Source organism: Cherax quadricarinatus, chromosome 18 (assembly GCF_038502225.1).
Source record: "Cherax quadricarinatus isolate ZL_2023a chromosome 18, ASM3850222v1, whole genome shotgun sequence".
Classification (NCBI taxonomy): Eukaryota; Metazoa; Arthropoda; class Malacostraca; order Decapoda; family Parastacidae; genus Cherax; species Cherax quadricarinatus.
Window position 1 is genome coordinate 30,851,228 of NC_091309.1, and position 25,073 is coordinate 30,876,300.

At 38.5% G+C, this 25,073-nt stretch overlaps 1 protein-coding gene across 5 annotated transcripts in view; it reads right to left on the bottom strand.

Annotated features, from left to right (window-relative positions):
* LOC128689424 (protein wntless) overlaps window positions 1-25,073 on the bottom strand; it is a 169,422-nt gene that overhangs the window by 73,984 nt on the left and 70,365 nt on the right. For 2 of the 5 annotated variants that reach the window (XM_053777684.2, XM_053777683.2), the window contains exons 3-4: window positions 17,808-17,889; window positions 4,762-5,033 (exon numbers count right to left, since the gene is read on the bottom strand). The exons of 1 other annotated variant lie outside the window; for it this stretch is intronic. In XM_053777684.2, coding sequence (XP_053633659.1) covers window positions 4,762-5,033; window positions 17,808-17,889 — 354 coding nt within the window. The remainder of the gene's footprint in view (window positions 1-4,761; window positions 5,034-17,807; window positions 17,890-25,073) is intronic. 2 more of the 5 variants (XM_053777685.2, XM_053777686.2) reach the window with 2 other exon arrangements.

Consider the following 25,073-nt stretch of genomic DNA (forward strand, 5'->3'; position numbering starts at 1 on the left):
TTTTGTAGGTATTTGGATTTGAATTTAGCTATTATATATTCCCCATGTTCATCCCTTGTGCAAGTATTAGTGATACATTCTAGTTGGTCTGAGTAGTATATAGCTGTGCCACCCCCTTGTTGGTCTGGCCTACAGTTGTGTATGGCTGTGTAACCAGGAATGGTATAGACATCTGTAGTATCAGGCTTTAGCCAGGTTTCAGTTAGTGTAATGATGGACATATTGGCATGCAAGGAATTTAGTAATGCTAGGAGGTCATCGTAATGCTTGCTTAAAGATCTGATATTGTAGTTAAAGATAGTTATGTTGTTGTTGGCTCTGAGAAGTGCCTTTGATTGTTCTGCTGTGTAGTAATTACAGTAACTGTTTGAATCATTTAAGTCATTAAATAAGAGGTTGGTATCAGGATCAATGCTTGTAATCATAAGATTTGTAGTGAATCTATAGTTAGAATTAAGTATAAAACAAAGTAAATATTCTAAAGCTAAAAAAATAGCACCTGAATTATTTAACAAATGTAAAAATAATGAGCTAAGGTAGTTTTTTAAAGCTAAAATAAAGGAGACAATATAAAAGGGACTAAAATAATTTGTGGTGAACAAATAAATCTTCAATTTTTTATGTGAATAAAAAATCAAAATACAAAGCAAGAGTAATTTAAGAGGGACCTGGAGACATGACTAACGAACAGAGGATATGTTATTTTAGTGCCAAGAATGTCTGCATTGCTTATTCTGGACCCTATTTTGAAATTGGCATCTTTTTTAATTTGCGTGAAACTGAGCAAATTGCCAATTTCTGACCACTTTATTGGGCAGTGTGTATCGGTAAATGGGAGGTTTCTTGTATACTCAGTTGATAGAAAAAAATGGAGTTCTAAAGAAATAGCTATGAGTTTTTTTCGACTGGAACAATGAAATTAGCCGAAAATAGGGCTCAAAGTCGGTGAAATCGGCGATGCGTATATATCGCAGAGATCACTAACTTCGCAGGAGCGTAATTCCATAAGTTTTGAATTAAATTTCGTACTTTTGGCATCATTACCATCCGGAAAAGATACTCTATCATTTCATAAGATTTTTTTTTTTTTTTTTTCAAAAAATTTTCAACACCAGGAGACACTTCAGGATTTGGGGTTGCGACAGCCAAAGGGTTAATACAGTTTTTGTTACAGATGAGTTATGGTGAACTGCTAAGGTCTGTCTGGCTTCACTTACCATAAAACCTGATCACTGCAAATGATGCTCATTTGTCTTGTATGTATATGTGTAAAAATTATGCTGCATAAAATAACGCATTTTGTACATTATATGAAATATGATATTTCATTGGGATTGGCGGAGAGCATGTATAGTCCCTTTATATAAAGGGAAAGGGGACAAAAGAGATTGTAAAAATTATAGAGGAATAAGTTTACTGAGTATACCAGGAAAAGTATACGGTAGGGTTATAATTGAAAGAATTAGAGGTAAGACAGAATGTAGAATTGCGGATGAGCAAGGAGGCTTCAGAGTGGGTAGGGGATGTGTAGATCAAGTGTTTACATTGAAGCATATATGTGAACAGTATTTAGATAAAGGTAGGGAAGTTTTTATTGCATTTATGGATTTAGAAAAGGCATATGATAGAGTGGATAGAGGAGCAATGTGGCAGATGTTGCAAGTATATGGAATAGGTGGTAAGTTACTAAATGCTGTAAAGAGCTTTTATGAAGATAGTGAGGCTCAGGTTAGGGTATGTAGAAGAGAGGGAGAATACTTCCCGGTAAAAGTAGGTCTTAGACAGGGATGTGTAATGTCACCATGGTTGTTTAATATATTTATAGATGGGGTTGTAAAAGAAGTAAATGCTAGGGTGTTCGGGAGAGGGGTGAGATTAAATTATGGGGAATCAAATTCAAAATGGGAATTGACACAGTTACTTTTTGCTGATGATACTGTGCTTGTGGGAGATTCTAAAGAAAAATTGCAAAGGTTAGTGGATGAGTTTGAGAATGTGTGTAAAGGTAGAAAGTTGAAAGTGAACATAGAAAAGAGTAAGGTGATGAGGGTATCAAATGATTTAGATAAAGAAAAATTGGATATCAAATTGGGGAGGAGGAGTATGGAAGAAGTGAATGTTTTCAGATACTTGGGAGTTGAAGTGTCGGCGGATGGATTTATAAAGGATGAGGTTAATCATAGAATTGATGAGGGAAAAAAGGTGAGTGGTGCGTTGAGGTATATTTGGAGTCAAAAAACGTTATCTATGGAGGCAAAGAAGGGAATGTATGAAAGTATAGTAGTACCGACACTCTTATATGGATGTGAAGCTTGGGTGGTAAATGCAGCAGCGAGGAGACGGTTGGAGGCAGTGGAGATGTCCTGTCTAAGGGCAATGTGTGGTGTAAATATTATGCAGAAAATTCGGAGTGTGGAAATTAGGAGGTGTGGAGTTAATAAAAGCATTAGTCAGAGGGCAGAAGAGGGGTTGTTGAGGTGGTTTGGTCATTTAGAGAGAATGGATCAAAGTAGAATGACATGGAAAGCATATAAATCTATAGGGGAAGGAAAGAGGGGTAGGGGTCGTCCTCGAAAGGGTTGGAAAGAGGGGGTAAAGGAGGTTTTGTGGGCGAGGGGCTTGGACTTCCAGCAAGCGTGCATGAGCGTGTTAGATAGGAGTGAATGGAGACGAATGATACTTGGGACCTGACGATCTGTTGGAGTGTGAGCAGGGTAATATTTAGTGAAGGGATTCAGGGAAACCGGTTATTTTCATATAGTCGGACTTGAGTCCTGGAAATGGGAAGTACAATGCCTGCACTTTAAAGGAGGGGTTTGGGATATTGGCAGTTTGGAGGGATATGTTGTGTATCTTTATACATATATGCTTCTAAGCTGTTGTATTCTGAGCACCTCTGCAAAAGCAGTGATAATGTGAGTGTGGTGAAAGTGTTGAATGATGATGAAAGTATTTTCTTTTTGGGGATTTTCTTTCTTTTTTGGGTCACCCTGCCTCGGTGCGAGACGACCGACTTGTTGAAAAAAAAAAAAAAAAAATTAAAAAAGAAAAAGGTGCAATAATAAATTACTTTAACCCATTCAGGGACGAGAGGCCCTCTCCTAAACTTGTTCTCAGGGTCAAAAATATTTTGGAAAAAAAAAAAAAATTTTCTTATGAAATGATAAGAGAATCTTTTCCTGATCATAATGACACCAAAAGTATGAAATTTGATGGAAAATTTACGCAATTATGCTCTCGTGAATTTAGCAGTCTTGCTGATGTTTATGCATTGGCAATTTCGCCAAATTTGAGCCCTATTTTCTGCCAATTAATGTGTGCTAGTCGACAAAAATCATATTTATTTCGCTAGAACTACATTTTTTCTATCGAATGAATACAAGAAACCACCCATTTACCAATTTCAACTATCCAATACAGTGGTTAGAAATTGGCAATTTTGCCAATTTCACACAAATTTCAGAAGATGCCAATTTCCAAAGAGGGTCCAGAATAAACAAGACAGACATTCCTGGCACTAAAATAAGTTCTCTGTTCGTTAGTCACGTCCCCAGGCTCCTCTCATATTTCTTTTGCTTTCCACTTTGAATTTTTATTCTTACAAAAAATAGAAGATTTACTGTTATGCAGACTACTGCATTAGTGTAGAAATGGTATAAATAATATCAGCACACTTGTGAAAGAATATCAGACTCACCAGTTGACGTGTATTGGACGCCTGGCATGATTTGTTTACTTTTGAACTTTGGTAAAAATCGAACATTTCTGCTACTTTGAGCTCAATTTCAAGGTACTTTTCATTGTGAAACCAATCAAAATCATCTCAATTTCTGTAATATGTCTTCCATTCTATAAAATGAGACCAGAAAAACTAGAATACAACCATAAATACCATACGAAAATACAGTGCAAAGTCGCCATTTTAATCTAAAAACACAGTCATTTTTTTTTTTCTCATTACGCACTGTGTGCTGCAGGATTTTTTTTTATACTGACCACATAGACCCATTCTTTCTTATGTAGGCCTACCAGTTTTCTCTCGTTAGATTTGAAGGCGTTAGAATTTAGGCGTTCTAGTACGTCAATAACCCTGGTGCGTAAGCCTTACTAGTACATCGAAAACCCTGAAAGGGTTAACAGAGATGCTTTTTGCTTTTTCTGGAAGTGTGGGTATTGTAGACACGACCTGACCTGACCTGACCCGACCCGACCTGACCCGACCCCGCGAGTCAGTGTAACTGAGCTAAAAACTAACATTCATGCCCAATTATTTTCTCGACACTTTTTAAGTATGAAAAAAAAAAAAGGATCCACAAATGGTATACAAACATCCACAATAATATTAATCTAATTAACTGAAATTGAAAACGAGAGGTTTTCAGGTATAATTAAGCAAATTCAATCCAAATTTGTTACAGTAAACAAAACAAGTTGGTGTGGAAGTTGCTGACTTATTTGCATACAGTTGTTTAAATCCTCAAATTATATCTAAGGAGTACAGTAACAACAATAGAAGAATTTGGTTGTTGGGCTGAGAGAGAGAACATAATTGCTCTACAAACCTACCATCACTAAACTGCTAATCTGCAACCAGTGCACTACACATCTTCAATCTAGTATACTACACTACACTTCTACCATCTCTAATACACATCCACCATCACTACCATAACTGAACTTCTGAGGTTATAACATGAATTCAACTCAACATTTACATAACCGAAAATACTAGTACATAACTTTTTCATATAAAGAACTTACTGAGACATACAGGTCTTCAATGTGATCAAATTCTATATTAGGAACCTTAATGTTTATGATGTAGTGATCATGGTAAAGGCTGTACAGGACAACCAAGGGCATAGGAGAACAATCATATGTTGAGCCTCCAAACTTGTGCTCTTTCCTTAAATGGCAAGATATCTGTCTATCCTGCATTCTGGCAGCCATCAGTTTGGGATGGGGATCATCACCATCAGTATAACCTAGACGAGTGATCAAACTCAGCTTTGTGCCAGCAGGTGGTCTTCGCCCTGAAATGAAGAAACTTTATTACTGTACATGATTTTTGGACTTTTTTTATTAGGATAAAAGAATAAACTGGTTAAAATGACAAGCTTCCCAAGACTTACCTGCAAAACATTATATGATGAGGACAGGACACCTTACAGTCACAAACCAGGACACCCATAAGCCCTGTACTAAAAGTGATCATTACGTGCTAACACCTACCTAAGGCATTATCTTATTGACCTGTCATGAGCAGAGAAGCAAGTTACATGACTATTAAAACCCCAGTCTCATTACCATGGATGGCAAAGGATAAGAAATGTCTAAACCATAATTTCCCTTAACTGAATCTTAGAGAAATAGTTAAGAAACCTGTTGTTGACCACTATCCCTCCCTCACTATATGTACTTGTTTTATGTATGTAGGCTGATGGACCCACTGCTCTGTACCATTACACAGTTTGTAAAAAAATATATTCTTGTCAAGTACAACAGTTTTATAATAATATATGTGGTAGTATTTTGGCAGAATGTCTATGCTGTGAAAAGCCTTGATTAATGACTGTATACGATTCAACTGTGTTCTGTTTGTATTTATATTTCTTTGTGTAGCCTAACCTTCTCGTTCAACCATCCATTGCCACAATATGTCTGCTTTTGAAGTGTGCTCTGTTCACATATTGTTGACAGTCACTTTCAACAAGGCACAGAACACCTGACACTCATACACTCACTCTAATTTGGCCTTGGCTGGGAGACGCTAGGCTAAAAAGTACAAATTATTTTAGCTTCACGAATGTGTATACCCACACTAAGGGAAAGGTAAAGGGGTTAAGTGCAATGATTTAAAGAAAAAGTGAGGCAGCTTCCAGTTATTATTTGGGTAAGTGCTCATGTTTGCTTTTTTTCCTAGTCACCTCTGGAAGCACAGTAAATTGCTTGCCTAGTGTTAATGAGAGCTGCCTAGTAGCAATTTATTAACCATAACTATGTAAGAACATTTGCTTATATGCCAAGTTAAATTTTTTATTTAACCCAGAAGGGTAAGTTTATTGGACACTGCCACAAATCATGTGAGTAAACATACACAGTAGCACAAATTACTGTATATTCACACATCTTATCAGCACCATAAATAATGTTCCTTACAAGTTTAAATGGTAATTTTTTGTACACAAAACTATCAATCAGCTTATGTAATGAATATAAAATTAAATATTTTGAACAAAATCTCATGGCTGTTATTCAAATCATAACTCTTGTGCTAAGCTAAAAGACAATGGGCACTGCTAAAGCCCCCATTTATTGACCAAATTGTACCAAAAAATATGAACATATCATACATGCACAAAAAAAGGTACATTCAAATGACTAAAGAGCAGTGCACATGCATGTGTGGGTTGGTGGCATAACCTGATGCATATGTCCTCAATGTTTACATTGGACCTTCTACTCTGAGTGGCAGATGAAAGCACCAATTGGACTGCCATTTAAGTGTGATCTATGAGTTGTCGTAACACAGCTGAATAATCAACATGCTTTTTGATGTCTGTGGCAGGATCACTACTGCCACAATCAGAGATAAACAGCGCTTAGTTTGTTATCACAGTCTAGGTGGTGAAAAAGCTAACGTCAACTACTAAACCTCAAACTATGATAGCTGAAAACTAAGCTATTTAGCACATTTAAATTAGATCAAATGGTTGAAATGACTATTCCAATGTAAGAACATACCAAGTGCAACAATGGTTCTCACTGAGGTGTATAACATTAATTTAACGTGCCCAAAAATACATTAAATAAGTTGCAGAAGCTAAAAGTTTCAATACCTAATGTTGAACATACAGTATGCTATATTTTAGCTTGCTTTACTCCAAAATCTGCACGACATATGTAGTTAATTATTTGTCACTGTTTACCCAAATTGTACTAAACCTACCACATTACCATGCATACCACTCAAGTTGCATGGATCTCACTTTTTTCTACTGCTTCACACATCACAGATTAGTTTGCTATTCCATCAATCCAATGATCATCTCTAAGCATCTCGTAACACTACTTATCCTCCTCTTATGTATAGCCCTTATTTCCTTATCAACCTTCCCAGACTAAGGTCAGCATCTCTCCTGCTCTGGTGAGCCATCAACTATCTTACTTTCATGTCTTTAGACACCACTACCTTGCAAAAGCAATGCCACAGGGCCAGTACTAATGAATGGGTTATCTTAACCCTTAAAGTGCCAACGACACTAATTTGCATCATGGTACAAAGTGCTAGCAATATGAATTCCAGTCATGTGTGTACCGTCTTCAAATTTAATGAGAAACACAAGTGGCATACACAACAAAGAATAGGTGTGTGCAGTAGGTGTGCACTAGTGAGGAAAAAATCCCATCCTGCCAAGTGCATTGTGGGAACCACTAGAATAGGTCATACATGTGATGACAACAGTGATGACCACAAACCATCCACCTCTGGTGCTAGTGGCCCTCCCAGGGCCTGTAAATAGTGTATATAATAGAACATTACAAACAATAAATATAAATGAAACATTTTTAGTGAACAATTATGTAAATAATACCAAGGCTCACAGATTGTAGTTATAGGCAATATTAGTGAAAACGAAGAAAAACGAACATGTTGTATTAAAGAGAAAGTTGACAAATTGGTGTTTACATTACAGTGGAACCTCAAATTTCGAACGTACCACTTATCGAACTCTTCAAAAATCGAACGCTTTTTTTGAACGAACTTTGTCCCTATTATCGAACTCGCCCCTATTTTCGAACCACTGGGTACCGGACCTGTCCGGCAGCCCACTCTGTCAGCATCCCCGCACAGGCACCATGAGCCAGTCTGGTTTTGTTGATGCTTGAGTGAACACTAAACTGCGCTCTCATTCAAACATTTTACGATTATTTCATTGTGTTTAGTGCTTGTGGGACTGTGAAATAAGCTACCATGGGCCCAAAGAAACTTGCTAGTGGTACCCCTGTGGTAAACAAAGTGAGAAACACCATGTATGTGAAGAAGGAAATAATACAGAAGTATGAAAGTGATGTGAGACTTGTTGAGCTTGTCAGGATGTATGGGAAAAACAAGTCGACCATTGGTTCTATCCTGGCAAAGAAAGAACAAATCAAGGAAGCTGATGTTGCAAAAGGTGTTAATATGGTAACCAAAAAAAGACCACAGACAATCGATCAGGTTGAGAAGTTGTTGCTGGTGTGGATCAAGGATAAAGCTATGGCAGGTGATAGTGTTTCAAAGACCATTATTTGTGAAAAGCCAAGAAAGTTGCATGCCAATCTAGTACAGAAAACTCCTGGAACCAGCGCTGATAGTGAATTTAAGGCCAGCAGAGGCTGGTTTGGCAGATTTAAGAAGTGTAGTGGCATACACAATGTTGTAAGGCATGGTGAGGCAGCCAGTTCAGACAAACGGGTGGCTGAGAAGTTTGTACAGGTGTTTAAGGTTTACGTAGACACTGAAAAATTCAAACCCCAACAAGTGTTCAACTGTGACAAAACAGGACTGTTTGGAAGAAAATGCCAAAGAAGACCTACATTACTCAGGAGGAAAAGGCACTTCCAGGACACAAGCCTATGAAAAACAGGCTAACTCTTTTATTCTGTGCTAATGCTAGTGGTGATTTTAAACTGCAGCCTTTACTTGTGTATCATTCAGAAAACCCCAGTGTTTAAGAAAAACAATGTCATAAAGAACAAGTTGTGTGTCTTGTGGAAAGCAAATAATAAGGCATGGGTCACAAGGCAAATTTTCAAAGAGTGGGTCCATGAAGTGTTTGGCCCCAGTGTGAGAAAATACCTCCTACACAATAATTTGCCACTCAAGTGCTTCCTGTTAATGGACAATGCTCCTGCTCATCCTCCAAGCTTATTAGACCTCTTGTCTAGAGACTTCAGTTTTATTTTATTTATTTAATTATTTATTTATGTCTTTGCAAATAGTACATTGAGATTATGTATTTACAAAAATTGGTTGCAATGCAAAGAGAGCCTCTATTATGCCTAGGCATTATTGGCTCACTGACTACTTAACACTAAGAATTATATCATAGTTGTACAGTAGAATATTAATTATATCATAATTGTACAGTAGATTATTACCTATAGGTGAATCTAGTTTATATAAGACAAAAGATATATTCATATATTCAAAAATGCTTTTTGTGAAAACAATGACTCAATTATATTCCTGTCAACAATGGATAAAAGGTTCAAAAGTAGCTGTTGAAATTATGATATGGGAATACATATTGAATATGTGAGTACTGAGTATTTAGCATTTAGTCTAGGGTGATTAAGTGGCTTTTGAGAAGAGTCTTAAATTGATTTTCAGACCGGGTTACTTTAGTATCTTCTGGTAATGAATTTCATATTTTGGGGCCCTTTATGTGTATACAGTTTTTACACAGTGTGACACTGACACGAGGTACAACAAAAAGAGATCTGTGTCTTGTGTTATGGTCATGTGTCCTGTGAAGTTCTTGCCCATTAATACCACTTCTCTCCTCCAGCTCATGGACCAGCAGGTCATTTCTAACTTCAAAAAACTCTACACAAAAGCAGTGTTTTAAAAGTGCTTTGAAATGACCAAACACTAAGCTGACCCTAAGAGAGTTCTGGAGGAATCACTTCAATATCTACAGCTCCATAAGCCTTATAGGTAAGGCTTGGGAGGGAGTGACTTCCAGGACTTCGAACCCTGCTGGGAGACAACTGTGGCCAGATTGTGTCCAAAAGTGGGATTCTGAAGGGTTTGAGGCTGACCCTGATGACCCTCTGCCTGTTGTGGACTCTATTGTAGCATTGGGGAACACCCTGGGGCTGGAGGTGAGTGACGAGGATGTGGAAGAGTTGGTGAAGGACCACAGGGAAGAGCTAACCACTGAAGAGCTGGAAGAGCTTCATCTGGAACAGTATCAGATCACAGCTGAGGACCTTGCTTCAGAGGAGGAGGAAGAGGGAGTAGATGAGGTGCCTTCTTCAAAGATTAAGGAGATTTGTGCCAAGTGGAATGATGTCCAAATGTTTGTGCAGAAGTACCACCCTGAGCAAGCTGAAACAAGTCATCTTTGCAACAAGTTCAGTGACAAAGCCATGTCCCATTTTAGGGAAATCTTAAAGAGGCACCAGAAACAGAGGACTGTGGACAGTTATTTTGTGAGACAGGGGTCCAGTGACTCTCAAGCTGGTCCTAGTGGCATTAAAAGACAGAGAAGGGAAGTAACCCCAGAGAGGGCTTTACCTGAAGTCCTCATGGAGGGGGATTCTCCTTCCAAACACTAACCCCAACTCCCTCTCTCCTCCTCCCTATCTTCCAGATGCCATCACCAATCTTCAATAAAGGTAAGTAAAAATGTTATTTTATATGTTTATTTACATTTATTAATACATAATTGAATACTATATTTGTTGTGTGTATGTAAAACTGTAATTAATATCTATAAAATGCATTTTTTTGTGAATATTTTTGGGTTTCTGGAACGGATTAATTGTATTTCCATTATTTATTTCTTTTGGGAAATACTGCTTCGCTTTTCAGACTTTTCGAATTCAGAACTAGCTCCTGGAATGGATTAAGTTCGATATTTGAGGTTCCACTGTATTACACACAGAGCAGCAGGACCCAATGTGGCCTCGCCAAGCACCAAAAATGCCAACTTTGCAGCTGCATAATTACCTAAGTATTGTTTGCATTTCATTTTTTTTAAATAGTATTCTGGCTGTCTCCCACTGAGGTAGGGTGACCCAAAAAATAATAAACACTTTCACCATCATTTACACTATCACTGTCTTGCCAGACGCATGTAGATATGATGGTTTAGATACCACTCTAAAAAGCAAATAACCCAAACCCCTACTTTAGAGTGCAGACACTGTACTTCCCACCTCCAGGACTCGCATCTGGCTAACTGGTTTCCCTTGCACTCCAGCAGCCTGTCAATTCCCAAAACCCATTTGTCTGCACTTACTTCTAACATGCTTATTCATGCCTGCTTTATGTCCAAGCCCCTTGCACACAAAACCTCCTTTACCCCCTTCCCCTCCAACCTTTTCTAGGATGACCCCCCCTACCCCACCTTCAGTCCACTACAGATTTATACACTCTCCAAGTCATCCTATTTTGCTCCATCCTCTCTAAGTGACCAATCCACCTTAACAACCCCTCATCAGCCCTCCTGATAGTACAGCTTCTACTCACTTAGCGACATACTCATTTACCGACGACTCGGACTTACGATGGGCTCTCTGACCAGTATGCGTACTTAAATACGTAATGTATGTTAGAGCTGATTTCCTCTATTCTGTGTATTATACAGTAAGCTACTGTATAAATATTTAAAAATATACCAGAAAAAATTTATAAATGATGCAAAGGTGACATTAAAACAATATCAAATATGGCTGACACAAACCCATTACCAGTACATATGCTCCTCACTTAGTGACGAATTCATTTACCGATGTGGTCTTAGGAACAGAGCTCCATCGTTAAGTGAGAAGAGGCTGTACTTTTATTAACTCCACACCTTCTCTTAATTTCCAAACCACGAATTCTCTGCATAATATTTGTGCTGCACATTGCCCTCAGACACAACATTCCACTGCCTCCAGCCACCACCTCCTCACAACAACATTCACAACCCATGCTTTACACTCAAATAAGAGTTTTAGTACCACTATACTCTCATACATTTCCTTCTTTGCCTCCATGGATCATGTCTCCACAGACACCTCAATGCACCACCTACCTTTTTCCCCTTCATCAGTTCTATGGCTTACCTCATATTTCATATACTGTACCCATCCACCAACACGTCCATTCCCAAATACTATCTGAACATATTCACTTCCTCCATACTCCCTCCCCTCAATCTGATATCCAATTTTTCCTTACCTATTAACACACCTTCCCAAACTCATCCACTAACCTTTGCAACCTCTCTTCAGAATCTCCCAAAAGCACAGTATCATCAGCATAAAGTAACTGTGCCAACTCTCATTTTGTATTATTTTTTGCATATTATAATTCCACCCATCTTCCCAACACCCTAGCATTTACTTCTTTTATAGTCCCATCTATAAATATGTTAAACAACCATGGTGACATCACACATCCATGTCTAAGGCCTACTTTTACTGGGAAATAATCTCCCTCTCTCCTACATTCCCTAACCTGAGCCTCATTATCCATATAAAAACTCTTTACAGCATTTAATAACTTACCACTTATTCCATACACTTGCAACATCTGCCACATTGCTCCCATATCCACTATATCACATGCCTTTTTTAAATCCATAAAAGCAATGAAAATTTCCCCACCTTTATCTAAATATTGTTCACTTATATGCTTCAATGTAAATAATTCATCTACACATCCTCTACCCATTCTAAAGCCTCGTTGTTCATCTGCAATCCTGCTCTGTCTCCTTACCATACACTTTACTTGGTATACTCAGGCTTATTCTCATATAATTTTTACACACACTTTTGTCCCCCTTCCCTTTATATATATATATATATATATATATACACAGTGGACCCCCGCATAACGATGGCATCACATAGCGATTATTTCGCATACCGCTTACTTTAATTGCAAAAATTTTGCCTCACATACCGCTTAAAAACCCGCTTACCGATTTTCGTCCGAGACGCGTCCAATGTGCAGCCTGAGCCACGCTCACATGTTCCGCCGGTGGCATTGTTTACCAGCCAGCCTCCGCGGTAACATCCAAGCATACAATCGGAATATTTCGTATTATTACAGTGTTTTCGGTGCTTTTTCTGGAAAATAAGTGACCATGGGCCCCAAGAAAGCTTCTAGTGCCAACCCTACAGCAATAAGGGTGAGAATTACAATAGAGATGAAGAAAAAGATCATTGATAAGTATGAAAGTGGAGTGCATGTCTCCGAGCTGGCCAGGTTGTATAATAAACCCCAATCAACCATCGCTACTATTGGTGGTACAGCTGCTGCTGCTGCTGCTGCACTGTCAGCTGCTGCTGCTGCTGCACTGTCAGCTGCTGCTGCTGCTGCACTGTCAGCTGCTGCTGCTGCTGCACTGTCAGCTGCTGCTGCTGCTGCACTGTCAGCTGCTGCTGCTGCTGTAGCACCGTTGTTGGTGTGGCTTATTGAGAATACCAAGAAACAATTAACCCCAGAGGATTTGCCACCCAGGATAACCCAAAAAAGTCAGTGTCATCGAAGACTGTCTAACTTATTTCCATTGGGGTCCTTAATCTTGTCTCCCAGGATGCAACCCACACAAGTCGACTAACACCCAGGTGAACAGGGAAAAATGCCTGGAACTAGTGCTCATATTGGTGAATTTAAAGCCAGCAAAGGTTGGTTTGAGAGATTTAAGAATCGTAGTGGCATACACAGTGTGATAAGGCCTGTTCTGGAAGAAAATGCCAAACAGGACCTACAGTACTCAGGAGGAAAAGGCACTCCCAGGACACAGTGTCTCATCAGTCATTGCTGCATCTTCAATAAAGGTAAGTGTCATTTATTCTTCATTTAGTAGACTAGTACATGCACAATATATACTGTGCATGTACTACTCTACTATTGTGCATGTATCCTTCTCTTTGTGTGTGGGAAAAATGTATATTTCATGTGGTAAAATTTTTTTTTTCATACTTTTGGGTGTCTTGCACGGATTAATTTGATTTCCATTATTTCTTATGGGGAAAATTCATTCACATAGCGATTATTTCGCATAACAATTACCCCTCTTGCACGGATTAAAATCGTTAACCGGGGGTCCACTGTGTATGTGTATATATATATATATATATATATATATATATATATATATATATATATATATATATACATTTTTTTTTATTAACACATCAGCCGATTCCCACCAAGGCAGGGTGGCCCGAAAAAGAAAAACTTTCATCATTCACTCCATCACTGTCTTCTCAGAGGGGTACTTTACACTACAGTTATAAAACTGCAACATTAACACCCCTCCTTCAGAGTGCTGATACTGTACTTCCCATCTTCAAGACTCAAGTCCGGCCTGCCGGTTTCCCTGAATCCCTTCATAAATGCTACTTTGCCCACACTCCAACAGCACATCAAGTATTAAAGACCATTTGTCTCCATTCACTCCTATCAAATACACTCACACATGCTTGCTCTAAGTCCAAGCCCCTCGCACACAAAACCTCCTTTACCCCATCCCTCCAACCCTTCCTAGGCCGACCTCTACCCTGCCTTCCCTCCACAACAGATTTATACACCCTTGAAGCCATTCTGTTTTGTTCCATGTCCGAACCACCTCAACAACCACTCAGCCCTCTGGATAATAGTTTTGGTAATCCCACACCTCCTAATTTCCAAACTACGAATTCTCTGCATTATATTCACACCACACATTGCCCTCAGACATGACATTTCCACTGCCTCCAGCCTCCTCCTCGTTGCAACATTCATCACCCACGCTTCACACCCATACAAGTGTGTTGGTACAAGTATACTCTCATACATTCCCTTCTTTGCTTCCACGGACAAAGTTCTTTGTCTCCACAGACTCCGAAGTCTGTGGAGACAAAAATACCTACACTCCAAAACTATATACCCATCTGTTTTTAACAATTCTGTCATGATCCCCACATTCATTCTACTCAATGTCTCACACACCTCCCTTATGCTAACATCTTCATTCTTCTTATTCATTCCCAAAATGCTGTTTTATTACCATCAAAAAATAGTCACTTCAAATTCAGAAGAAAATCAGTTTTTTTTTTTTCAAAATTTTGTCAATCATACGGTAGGTTTTTATTTTTAGGCCCACGGCATCTCAAGGGTTACAAAATATGAGTGTATGGATTTTTCCTGATGAAAAAACTAACAGCAATGTCAAGCATCTTTTCTCAGTTCTCTGGGGCCTGAGTTTAACACAACTGTAGGTACAAATTGCATTCTTCCACAGGTTTACATAAATGTTGCATGACAAACTACCTATTGCGAACTCTCTAAAGAGCTACAGGTGGGCCCAGCTTTACAGCACTTCACTTTACAGCAGTTTTCAATTAATGTATACCCATTATTCATTGATTCAAACTTCCTATAATCAAATCAAATCAAATAAAGTTTATTCTCTATAAAGATTACAATGTGGGGTTTACATATTATAGGATATTGTGTGGTTTACATATTATATAAAACTAATTACAGAGAGGGACACTATCACCCCTAGCATGGCTAGGCATTTTGGCCAGACTAAGGTTAATTCAAAACTCTACATTGGTACAGATCAAGGAGCATGTTGGTATTCAGGCTAAGTAACTGCATTACAGTTCATAAATTTAGCAATGTGAAGGGCTTTGTTTTGGTACAATACATAGTTTCCATTGGAGCTCCTATATTGGAGTATCACAGGCAAACTTATGACCAGTTAAGATTCATTAGGTAATAGTTGTATTATGTATTTCTATGTTTGTAGTCAATTGGGTGAGAGTAGGTGCGAATTCACCACTCACTAAAAGCTAAGGATGAAAATATTTTTAAGGTAAGCAATGTGTGTACTTTATATGCATTTCCTAGGCCTAGCTCTACTGCTCACTTAATATGTGATAGTGTAAACATGTTATCAGGCTTTTATAAGCATTTCAAAGTGAGAAAAAGCTATGTTTCGCTATACAGCAGTAGCCTGAAACCTAACCTAAGTGGGGCCTACCTGTACTTGTTTTTCCATTAATACTCAACTCCTGACAGTTACTACCATAGCTACTTTATTAGATACACTGTGTAAGCTATTCAAGCTCTCTACTTATAACTGCCCCAGTTTAGTTATTGTAAATGATTTGACTGACTGAGGGACAAACATGTAACTCCGATTCCATCACAGAATTTTTTCTTGCACTTGTTACCTGCACTTTCGAGATTCAGCATGAATGTGTGTTGCTATATTAAGTCATCACCCACCACTGTGGTCCAAACTGGTCCACTGGATTTGTCATCTAGGTATTATTGAAGAAAATATCATAATTTCTTGAAAATTTGTATGTGATTTGTTTTATGCTCTGAAAAACAGGACGACTTGGGTATATAAATCTGTAGTGGAGGGAAGGTGGGGTAAGGGTCATCTTAGGAAAAGATGGAGAGAGGGAGGGGGGGGGGGGGTAAAGTAGGTTCTGTGTGCAAGGGGCTTAGACATCCAGCAAGCATGTGTGAGCATGTTAGATAGGTGTGTGTGGAGGCAAATATTTTCTGGGACCTGATGGGCTGTTGGAGTGGGATTCAGCAAAGCCAGCTAGCGAGACCCCAAGTCCTGGAGATGGGAAGTGCAGTGTCTGCACTAGAGGGGTAGGAATATTTACTGTTTGGAGAGACATCTGAACTGTTGTATCTACGTGCCCCTAGCAAGACAATGATAATGTAAATGATGGCGACAGTGCTTCTTTTTTGGGTCACCCTACCTCGGTGGGAAATGGCCAGTGTGTTAAAAAAAATATTTGATGTATTAGATATTTTTACCAGAACAGTTAGTAAAATGTTAATCTGTATGTTCATAGCAAAATGTTTAAGGTGTGTATGTTCTGACAGTTGAAAACAGACAGGTGGGATACTGCAGACAATTATTTTTTAAACCATCAAATTTGCAGGCAGAGATATTACTGCACTTATCTAATTTCAAAGTTCTGCTTTATCTCAGCTTTACTACCCCTACTTGCCAGGACACAACCCAAATATCAAATAAGACTCAGACAACTATTTACTATTAGGAGAACAGGGGCAACAGGTGTAAGGAAACCTGTCCAAAATTTCCACATGCCCCACAAGTGAACTAGGATACTTTGGTTATGAGCTGAAGGGACTACTAAATTATCCTCTTCCCCTCTGTCATACATTTCATATGATACAAAAGTACAGTAGCAATACTGCAATGATGGACTCGAGGAAATATGTAAGAGCTATGTTAAGTGTACATAAAACAATCAATAACGTGTGCCTGGTATAAATACACCTCCAAGGTGAAACTGATGTAGTCCTTTTTTTTTTCTTTTACCTCCAAAACATTCTATTTAATAATAATGTACAGTACTTCACTAATAAAATGACGAAGGTATGTATTCATGCTTAGACACAAGCTAAGTCTACCTGCCTATGGAACCTAATTTTGCACAAACATTTTTGTAAAAATGTCTGAAATATCCTCATCTGTGTGAAGTGTTACGACAGTTAACCTAAGGTTATCAAAATTTTTTACCTTTAAAATTTACCATAGAATGTTGCATATCAACAAAATAGCCAATAAAGGTACCCATGCTATGACAATCCAAGCAAGTCTGCTTGAAGAACTTGATGTTACACAAATATCTTTGGGAAGTGTCCCAAACATCCCCACTCTCCCTTAATACATCAAACTGGGACCATAAACAGGTCTACTTAATTCCTGTTAGTGGTGAAGGCATGCTTTTATAAAAAAAAAAAAATCATCATTTGCATATTTTAAAATCAAACATCCAAAGTATATAGTATTGTTCCCACAAGCAATATTAAAATAAGATAGACCATGCAACACAAGAGAGAAAAAAATAATTAAATCATGTTATGAAATAGCATGGTGTCAAAACAAAAGGGGCAACAAGGCAACATCTGTGAGACTTGAAAATAATTACTCACCTCGACCCAGTGTCTAGTGCAAAATTGTATTTAGTGTCAAAGCCTTAGTTCCCCTTAAAAAAACACACAAAACATGTGCAGCCCTTTGTGAAACATCAAAACAGATTTCATGACACACCTTCTTCATGTAGCAGACGAAGACGCAACAGCCCTGCTAGTCGTTGCTGCCACCTGGATGCTCCTTGTTTTGTTGGGGGGAACTGTAGGGGGACACTAGCTCACTACCTATAATGACACCCCACCCTCCACCACCCCTACCCTGGTAACAACCTCCTTTCACCCAATACACTAATGAAGCTAAGTACCAATTAAACACTAATCAAATTTCTCAGTGTATTGATTAGATTTAACTGAAACATGGTATTATAGATTACTATAATAAAAGAGGGAAGTATGAAAATATGAATGCCAAAGTAGTAAGGGATATGCTACTGAGTAACACCAAAATTAAAGTTAGAAGACTAAGACTACACAAACCACAGAGGTATGAGGAGAGATCTAAATAGAATGATAAATATAACAAATGAGTAGGAGAGATGGGAGAGTTAACAAGCTTACAATGTATATTGACAAAGTACAGTAAAAGAAACACTTATACTTGTATAGTGAGAAAATAATTGCCTTTGAAAGACTATCTGCAGTAAAATCAACAGAGGCTGCAGTAGTGCAAGTCAAGTAGTGGGAGCAGCAGCTGTGTATGGTGGAATAAAGAAAGCAGTCAATTGTAAAAAGCAGTGTATATGAAGTGCTTACAAAGGAATATGCTAGGTGAAGTTAGTAAAATAAACAAATATGGCAAATAGGATGTAAAGATGTACACTTAGTTAAAGAAAAAGCACATTAAGTTTTAGGAAATAAACATTTAGAATGAATTTTCTGTAAAATAATATGCTACAGTAAAACCTTAGGTAATTTCACAGTGTAATTTTCTCACAATGAGATTCACAAAATGCAACCAAAAAACGTTGATAAGAGTGCAAAAATCTTGTTATTAATTTCTATAAAGTGTTAAGGAATCAGCTAATGCCTAAAATACTGACACTTAATGTCATGGTACACAACTCCTCCTCTCTCATTGACAACTCACACAACAACTCCTCTCTCACTGACAACCCACACTACCTACAGATGCATTCTGGAAACACTGTGTACTTCACTCACACTGTTTATTAAACTATATGGGATATTTTCATCACTATATCCTGTCTCTGAATATTAACCATGGCACCCAAGAGGAACATTAGTGATACTGGAAGTGCAAAGAACAATAAGCATTAATCTATTTAACCCTTTCAGGGTCCAGAGGCCAAATTTCAAAGTGTGCACCAGTGTCCAAGAATTTTCAAAAAATAATTTTGTTATTTTTTCTTATGAAATGGTAGAGAATCTTTTTCTGAAGATAATAAAACAAAAAGTACGAAATTTGATGGAAAATTGACGAAATTATGCTCTCACGAATTTTGTTGTCAGTGATATTTACGCATCGGCGATTTTGTGGAATTTGACTCCCATTTTAGGCCAATTACATTATTCCAATCAACCAAATTCTTAGCTATTTCACTAGTATTACTTCTATTCTATCGATTGAGCACAAGAATTCGCCAAGTCAACTGTTTCAACTACAAAATAAAGTGATCGGAAATTGGTAATTTGGCCAAGTTAATGCAAAGTTCAAAATAGGGTCCAGAATAAACAATGTAGGTATTCCTGGCACTAAACTAACATTTCCTCTGTTCATTAGTTACGTTTTCAGGCTTTACTAATGAATTCCATTTTGATTTTTTATTCACATAATGAATTTTTATTCAAACCAAAAAATAGATTTACTGTTATGCAATATTGTAATAACTGTATAAATAATATCACCACATTTGTGAACATATATTAGACCCACCAGCTAGCGTGTATTAGATATGCGAGGTCATCTGTTTACTCTTTAACATCGGCAAAAATTTAACATTTCCGCTACTTCGAGCTCAGTTTCGAGCCATTTCAGTACTAAAACCAATCAAAATCATCTCTATTTTTGTAATGTCTTCTATTCTATCAAATGAGACCAAGAAATCGCAAATACAATTATAAAAACACGAACAAACACTGAAAAGTCGCTGTTTTAATCGAAAATTACGGTCTCAGTTTTTTTCTCTCATTATGCACTATGTGCTGCAGGATTTGTTTTATGTGGTGCACACATACCACATAGATGTATTCTCTCATATCAAGGCCAAAATTTACCGCTCACAGCTTATCAGAGTGAGCTGAGCTCACGACATAGATCTACGGTTTGGACCCTCAACGTAAAGCCGTATATCTATGGCACGGACCCTCAAAAGGTTAATGAAGAAAATGGAAATGTTAGATATGCTTAGGTATGGTACATGTGTAATGAAACTGCTGGCCAGTTTTATGTAAATGAATCACCTATTTTCACAATTAGAAAAATTGAGGAAAGAGTAGGAGCTTCTGCATTAAGTAATACAGATTGCCACCCTCTCAAAAGAATGTTAGAAATACAGTGGACCCCCGACCAACGGTGGCATGGACTAACGCCAAATTCGTCTAACGGCGCTCTTTAGGGTAAAAATATCGGCTCTACCAATGGCGAAAAACTCATCTAACGACTTTCGTCCTGAATGTGTCCATGCGGCCTGAGCGGGCCCAGCCACTCCAAGACTCAGTGTGCCAATGTTTACAAGCCGTTGCGGTCTATTCCATGTGTACCTGCGATATATTTTGTATTATTCCAGTGTTTGTAGTGCTTGGGGTCCATGATGACTAAATAAGTCATCATGGACCCCAAGAAAGCTTCTAGTGCTAACCCTGTGGTAAAAAGGGTGAGAAATACTATTGAAATACTATCGTACCATGGCCAGCTGTTGCTGCACCACGGTCAGCTGTACTACTTGAAGATGTGGAGAGACTGTTGTTGCAGTGGCTTAATGAGAAACAATTACCGAGAAACAATTAACCCCAGAGGGTTAGCCACCCAGGATAACCCAAGAAAGTCAGTGCATCATCGAGGACTGTCTAACTTATTTCCACTGGGGGTCCTTAACCCGTAAACGGTCCAAACGTATATATACGTTTTTACCGCTAGTGCCCCAAACATATATATACGTTTTATTTTTCCTGCCTTCAAATTTGGCACGATTGGCCTGAGATGCCTTGTCAGCATAGAATGGGTCCTAATACTCAGTGTGCGCGGTATTAAAAAAATCTGGGAGCACCAGTTCAAATGAGTGCCAGCTAGAGCAAACAGTGCAGCAAACACCTGGGATTCACTGATGTCATGTAGTATTAACACTCCCATTTTAAGAGGAAAGTGATTTTGACCCTGAGTTTAGTAGCTTTGAGGTGGATGTGGCCACAAGTGGTCGAGGAAATATAAAAAAAAAAAACTCGATAATAACCCATGTGCAATATTTGTGGAACACCCTTTCAGAATGTCTTATAATCTATGCCCTAAGTCAAGAAAAACCACTGGCTGGCAGGCTGGCTGGTTGGCAGGCTGGCTGGCCAGCTGCATGGTGGCCAGCTGTGTGGCTGGCAGCCTGGCTCTATCTCTGTTTGTCTGTCTGTCTGTGTCTCTATCTCTGTCTTTGTCTTTGTCTCTATCTGTTTCTGTCTCTGTCTATCCCTGTCTATCTGTCTCTGTCTCACAGGTACACATAAATACATGCATACATAGTGTAAATTACCTAGGATAATCCAAAAATCCAGACAAAGTGCTACACTCTGCTTGAAGATGTGAGTAAAGGTGATGATGCAGTCTTGTGGCTCTCTCTGAGACAGAGAGCTAGACGGATAGACAGAGAGCTTGACAGACAGACATGTTTGTGTACCAGTGAAAACAAAGGAGGGCAATGGTCATCAAACGTCACCTATAATCTTATCTGCTGCCCCTCGTTTATGCTCATCAAATGTCAGCTCTTATCAGATGTTATCTCATCTTATCATGTCACTGTCAGGGGTGGACTTTGTTTTTCGTGCTTCAAGGCAACTTATTATTTTATTATTATTACGTATTTTTCTTCTCCTTCTCCTCCTCCTCATTATTATTATATACTTCCACATATCCAAAACATTGCTGGGACACATAAATACTTTGTATATATTCCAAAACAATAGTAAATGGCCAAGGCAGGTGTAAATGTCCACCTGCCAGTGTGTTTGTGACAATGTGAGTACAATTTCAGTGCCTAATACTAGTATCAGAACAAAGATTGGTTATGAAATGACAAGAACTACTATAAATTGTAATTATCAGAACATGAAAATTATATAAAATATGAAAAATAGAAAAAAAGGTATATCAGCAACACTTTTGCAAGCGGCAGTGCTCCATGTTGCCGTCAGGTGATCCCCAAGTGCCAACTTTGTGGCCTCATATCTCGGTAAGTACTGACTCTAATTTTTTTTTTTTTATCCTATAACACTTAGAAAAATGTCCTCTTTTTTTTTCAATAAAAAAAATTATTTTTAAAAAATATTCGGGGCACTGGGGTAGTGAACGTATATATACGTTTGGACCATTTATGGGTTAATCTTGTCCCCCAGGATGCAACCCACACCAATCACCTAACACCCAGGTGAAAAGGAAAAAATGCCTGGAACTAGTGCTCATATTGGTAAATTTAAGGCCAGCAAAGGTTGGTTTGAGAGATTTAAGAATCGTACTGGCATACAGTGTGATAAGGCATGGTGAAGCTGAAAAATTCCAACCCCAACAAGTGTTTAATTGTGACAAAACAGGCCTGTTCTGGAAGAAAATGCCAAACAGGACCTACATTACTCATTACTCAGGAGGAAATGGCACTCCCAGGACACAAGCCTATGAAAGACAGGCTAACTCTCATGTTATGTTGTAATGCTAGTGGGGATTGCAAAGTGAAGCCTTTACTCATGTATCACTCTAAAAATCCCAGTGTGTTTAAGAAAAAGTGTCTCATCACTTAACAATACTCTGCAATAAAGGTAAGTGTCATTTTAGTATTTTCATATTTATGTATGTATTGGGCATTCCTCATTGTTTTCTGTGTAGGGAAATGTATATTTCATGTAGAAAAAAAAAAATTTTTTTTTTAATACTTTTGGCTGTCTGGAATGGATTAATTTGATTTCCATTATTTCTTATGGGGAAAATTAATTCGACTAACAGCTAATTTGACTAAAGGCTAGCTCTCTGGAACAGATTAAAGCCATTGGTCGAAGGTCCACTGTAATGTTACGACTAGATAAGACATAATTTACCGAACGTGCAGATTAACCCTTTCATTGTTGGTCCCATAATATTACGGCTTGCAAGCGTATCAGTCCTGTAATACTACACCAAAATTCTAGCAGCTTCCAATCTTGCGGAAGAAAGGTGATAGGCCTACATAAGAGAGAATGGGTCTAAGTAGTCAGTGTGCACAATATAAAAAAAAATCCTGCAGCATGCAGTACATGAGAAGATTAAAACTCCAACCACGTGAGTGGTCTAAAACAGCGACTTTGTGGTGTGTTTTTGTATGGCATTTATGGTTGTATTCTCGTTTTCTTGGTCTCATATGATAGAATGGAAGATATATTACAGAAACAGATGATTTTGAATGGTTTACACACAAAAAGTACCTTGAAATTGAGCTCAAAGTAGTTGAAATGTTCGATTTTTGCTGATGTTCAAGAGTAAACAAATCACGTCATGCATCCAATACCTGTCAACTGGTGGGTCTAACATGCTTTCACAAATGTGCTGATATTATTTATACCATTTTTACAACAGCGCAGTAATCTGCATAACAGTAAATCTTCTATTTTTTGTGTGAATAAAAATTCAAAATGGAAAGCAAGCGTAATGTAAGAGGGGTTTGGAGACAACTAACAAACAGGGAAAATGTTATTTTAGTGTTAGGAATGTTTGTACAGTGGACCCTCGCCTAACGAACGCATCGTATAATGTTAAATCCGCCTAGCGATACACTGTAATGAAAAAATTTTGCCTCGGCTAGCGCTAAAAAATTCATTCAACGCGATTCGTTCAAGGCGCGTCCACATGCGGCCTGAGCCCGCCTCACTTGTTCCGTGGGTGCCAGTGTTTACAAGCCAGCCACCGCGGTCGCATCCAAGCGTACAATCGGAACATTTCATATTATCACCGCGTTTTTAGTGACTGCACCTGCAAAATAAGTCACCATGGGCCCCAAGAAAGCTTCTAGTGCCAACCCTACAGCAAAAAGGGTGAGAATTACTATGGATATGAAGAAAGAGATCATTGCTAAGTATGAAAGTGAAGTGTGTCTCCGAGCTGGCCAGGTTGTATAGTAAACCCCAATCAACCATCGCTACTATTGTGGCCAAGAAAACGGCAATCAAGAAAGCTGTTCTTGCCAAAGGTGCAACTTTGTTTTCAAAACAGAGATCGCAAGTGATAGAAGATGTTGAGAGACTGTTATTGGTGTGGATAAACGAAAAACAGATAGCAGGAGATAGCATCTCTCAAACGATCATATGTGAAAAGGCTAGGAAGTTGCATGATGATTTAATTAGAAAAATGCCTACAACTAGTGGTGGTGATGTGAGTGAATTTAAGGCCAGCAAAGGTTGGTTTGAGAGATTTAAGAATCGTAGTGGCATACATAGTGTGATAAGGCATGGTGAGGCTGCCAGTTCGGACCAAAAAGCAGCTGAAAAATATGTGAAGGAATTCAAGGAGTACATAGACAGTGAAGAATTGAAACCTGAACAAGTGTTTAATTGTGACGAAACAGGCCTGTTTTGGAAGAAAATGCCAAGCAGGACCTACATTACTCAGGAGGAAAAGGCACTGCCAGGACATAAGCCTATGAAAGACAGGCTTACTCTGTTGATGTGTGCTAATGCTAGTGGTGATTGCAAAGTGAAGCCTTTATTTGTGTATCACTCCGAAACTCCCAGAGTATTCAGGAAAAACAATGTCCTCAAGGCTAATTTGTGTGTGATGTGGAGGGCAAACAGTAAGGCATGGGTCACTAGAGACCTTTTCTATGACTGGTTACACAATGCATTTGCCCCCACTGTGAAAAATTACCTCCTGGAAAATAAAATGGACCTTAAGTGCCTCCTGGTATTAGACAATGCTCCTGGTCATCCTACAGACGTGACAGAGCGACTTTCTGGGGACATGAGCTTCATTAAGGTGAAGTTTTTGCCTCCTAATACCACTCCTCTCCTGCAGCCCATGGACCAGCAGGTCATTGCAAACTTCAAAAAATACACAAAAGCTGTTTGAAAGGTGCTTTGTAGTGACCTCAGAAACTCAATTGACTCTAAGAGAGTTTTGGAGAGATCACTTTAGCATCCTCAATTGTGTAAACATTATAGGTAAGGCTTGGGAGGAAGTGACTAGGAGGACCTTGAACTCTGC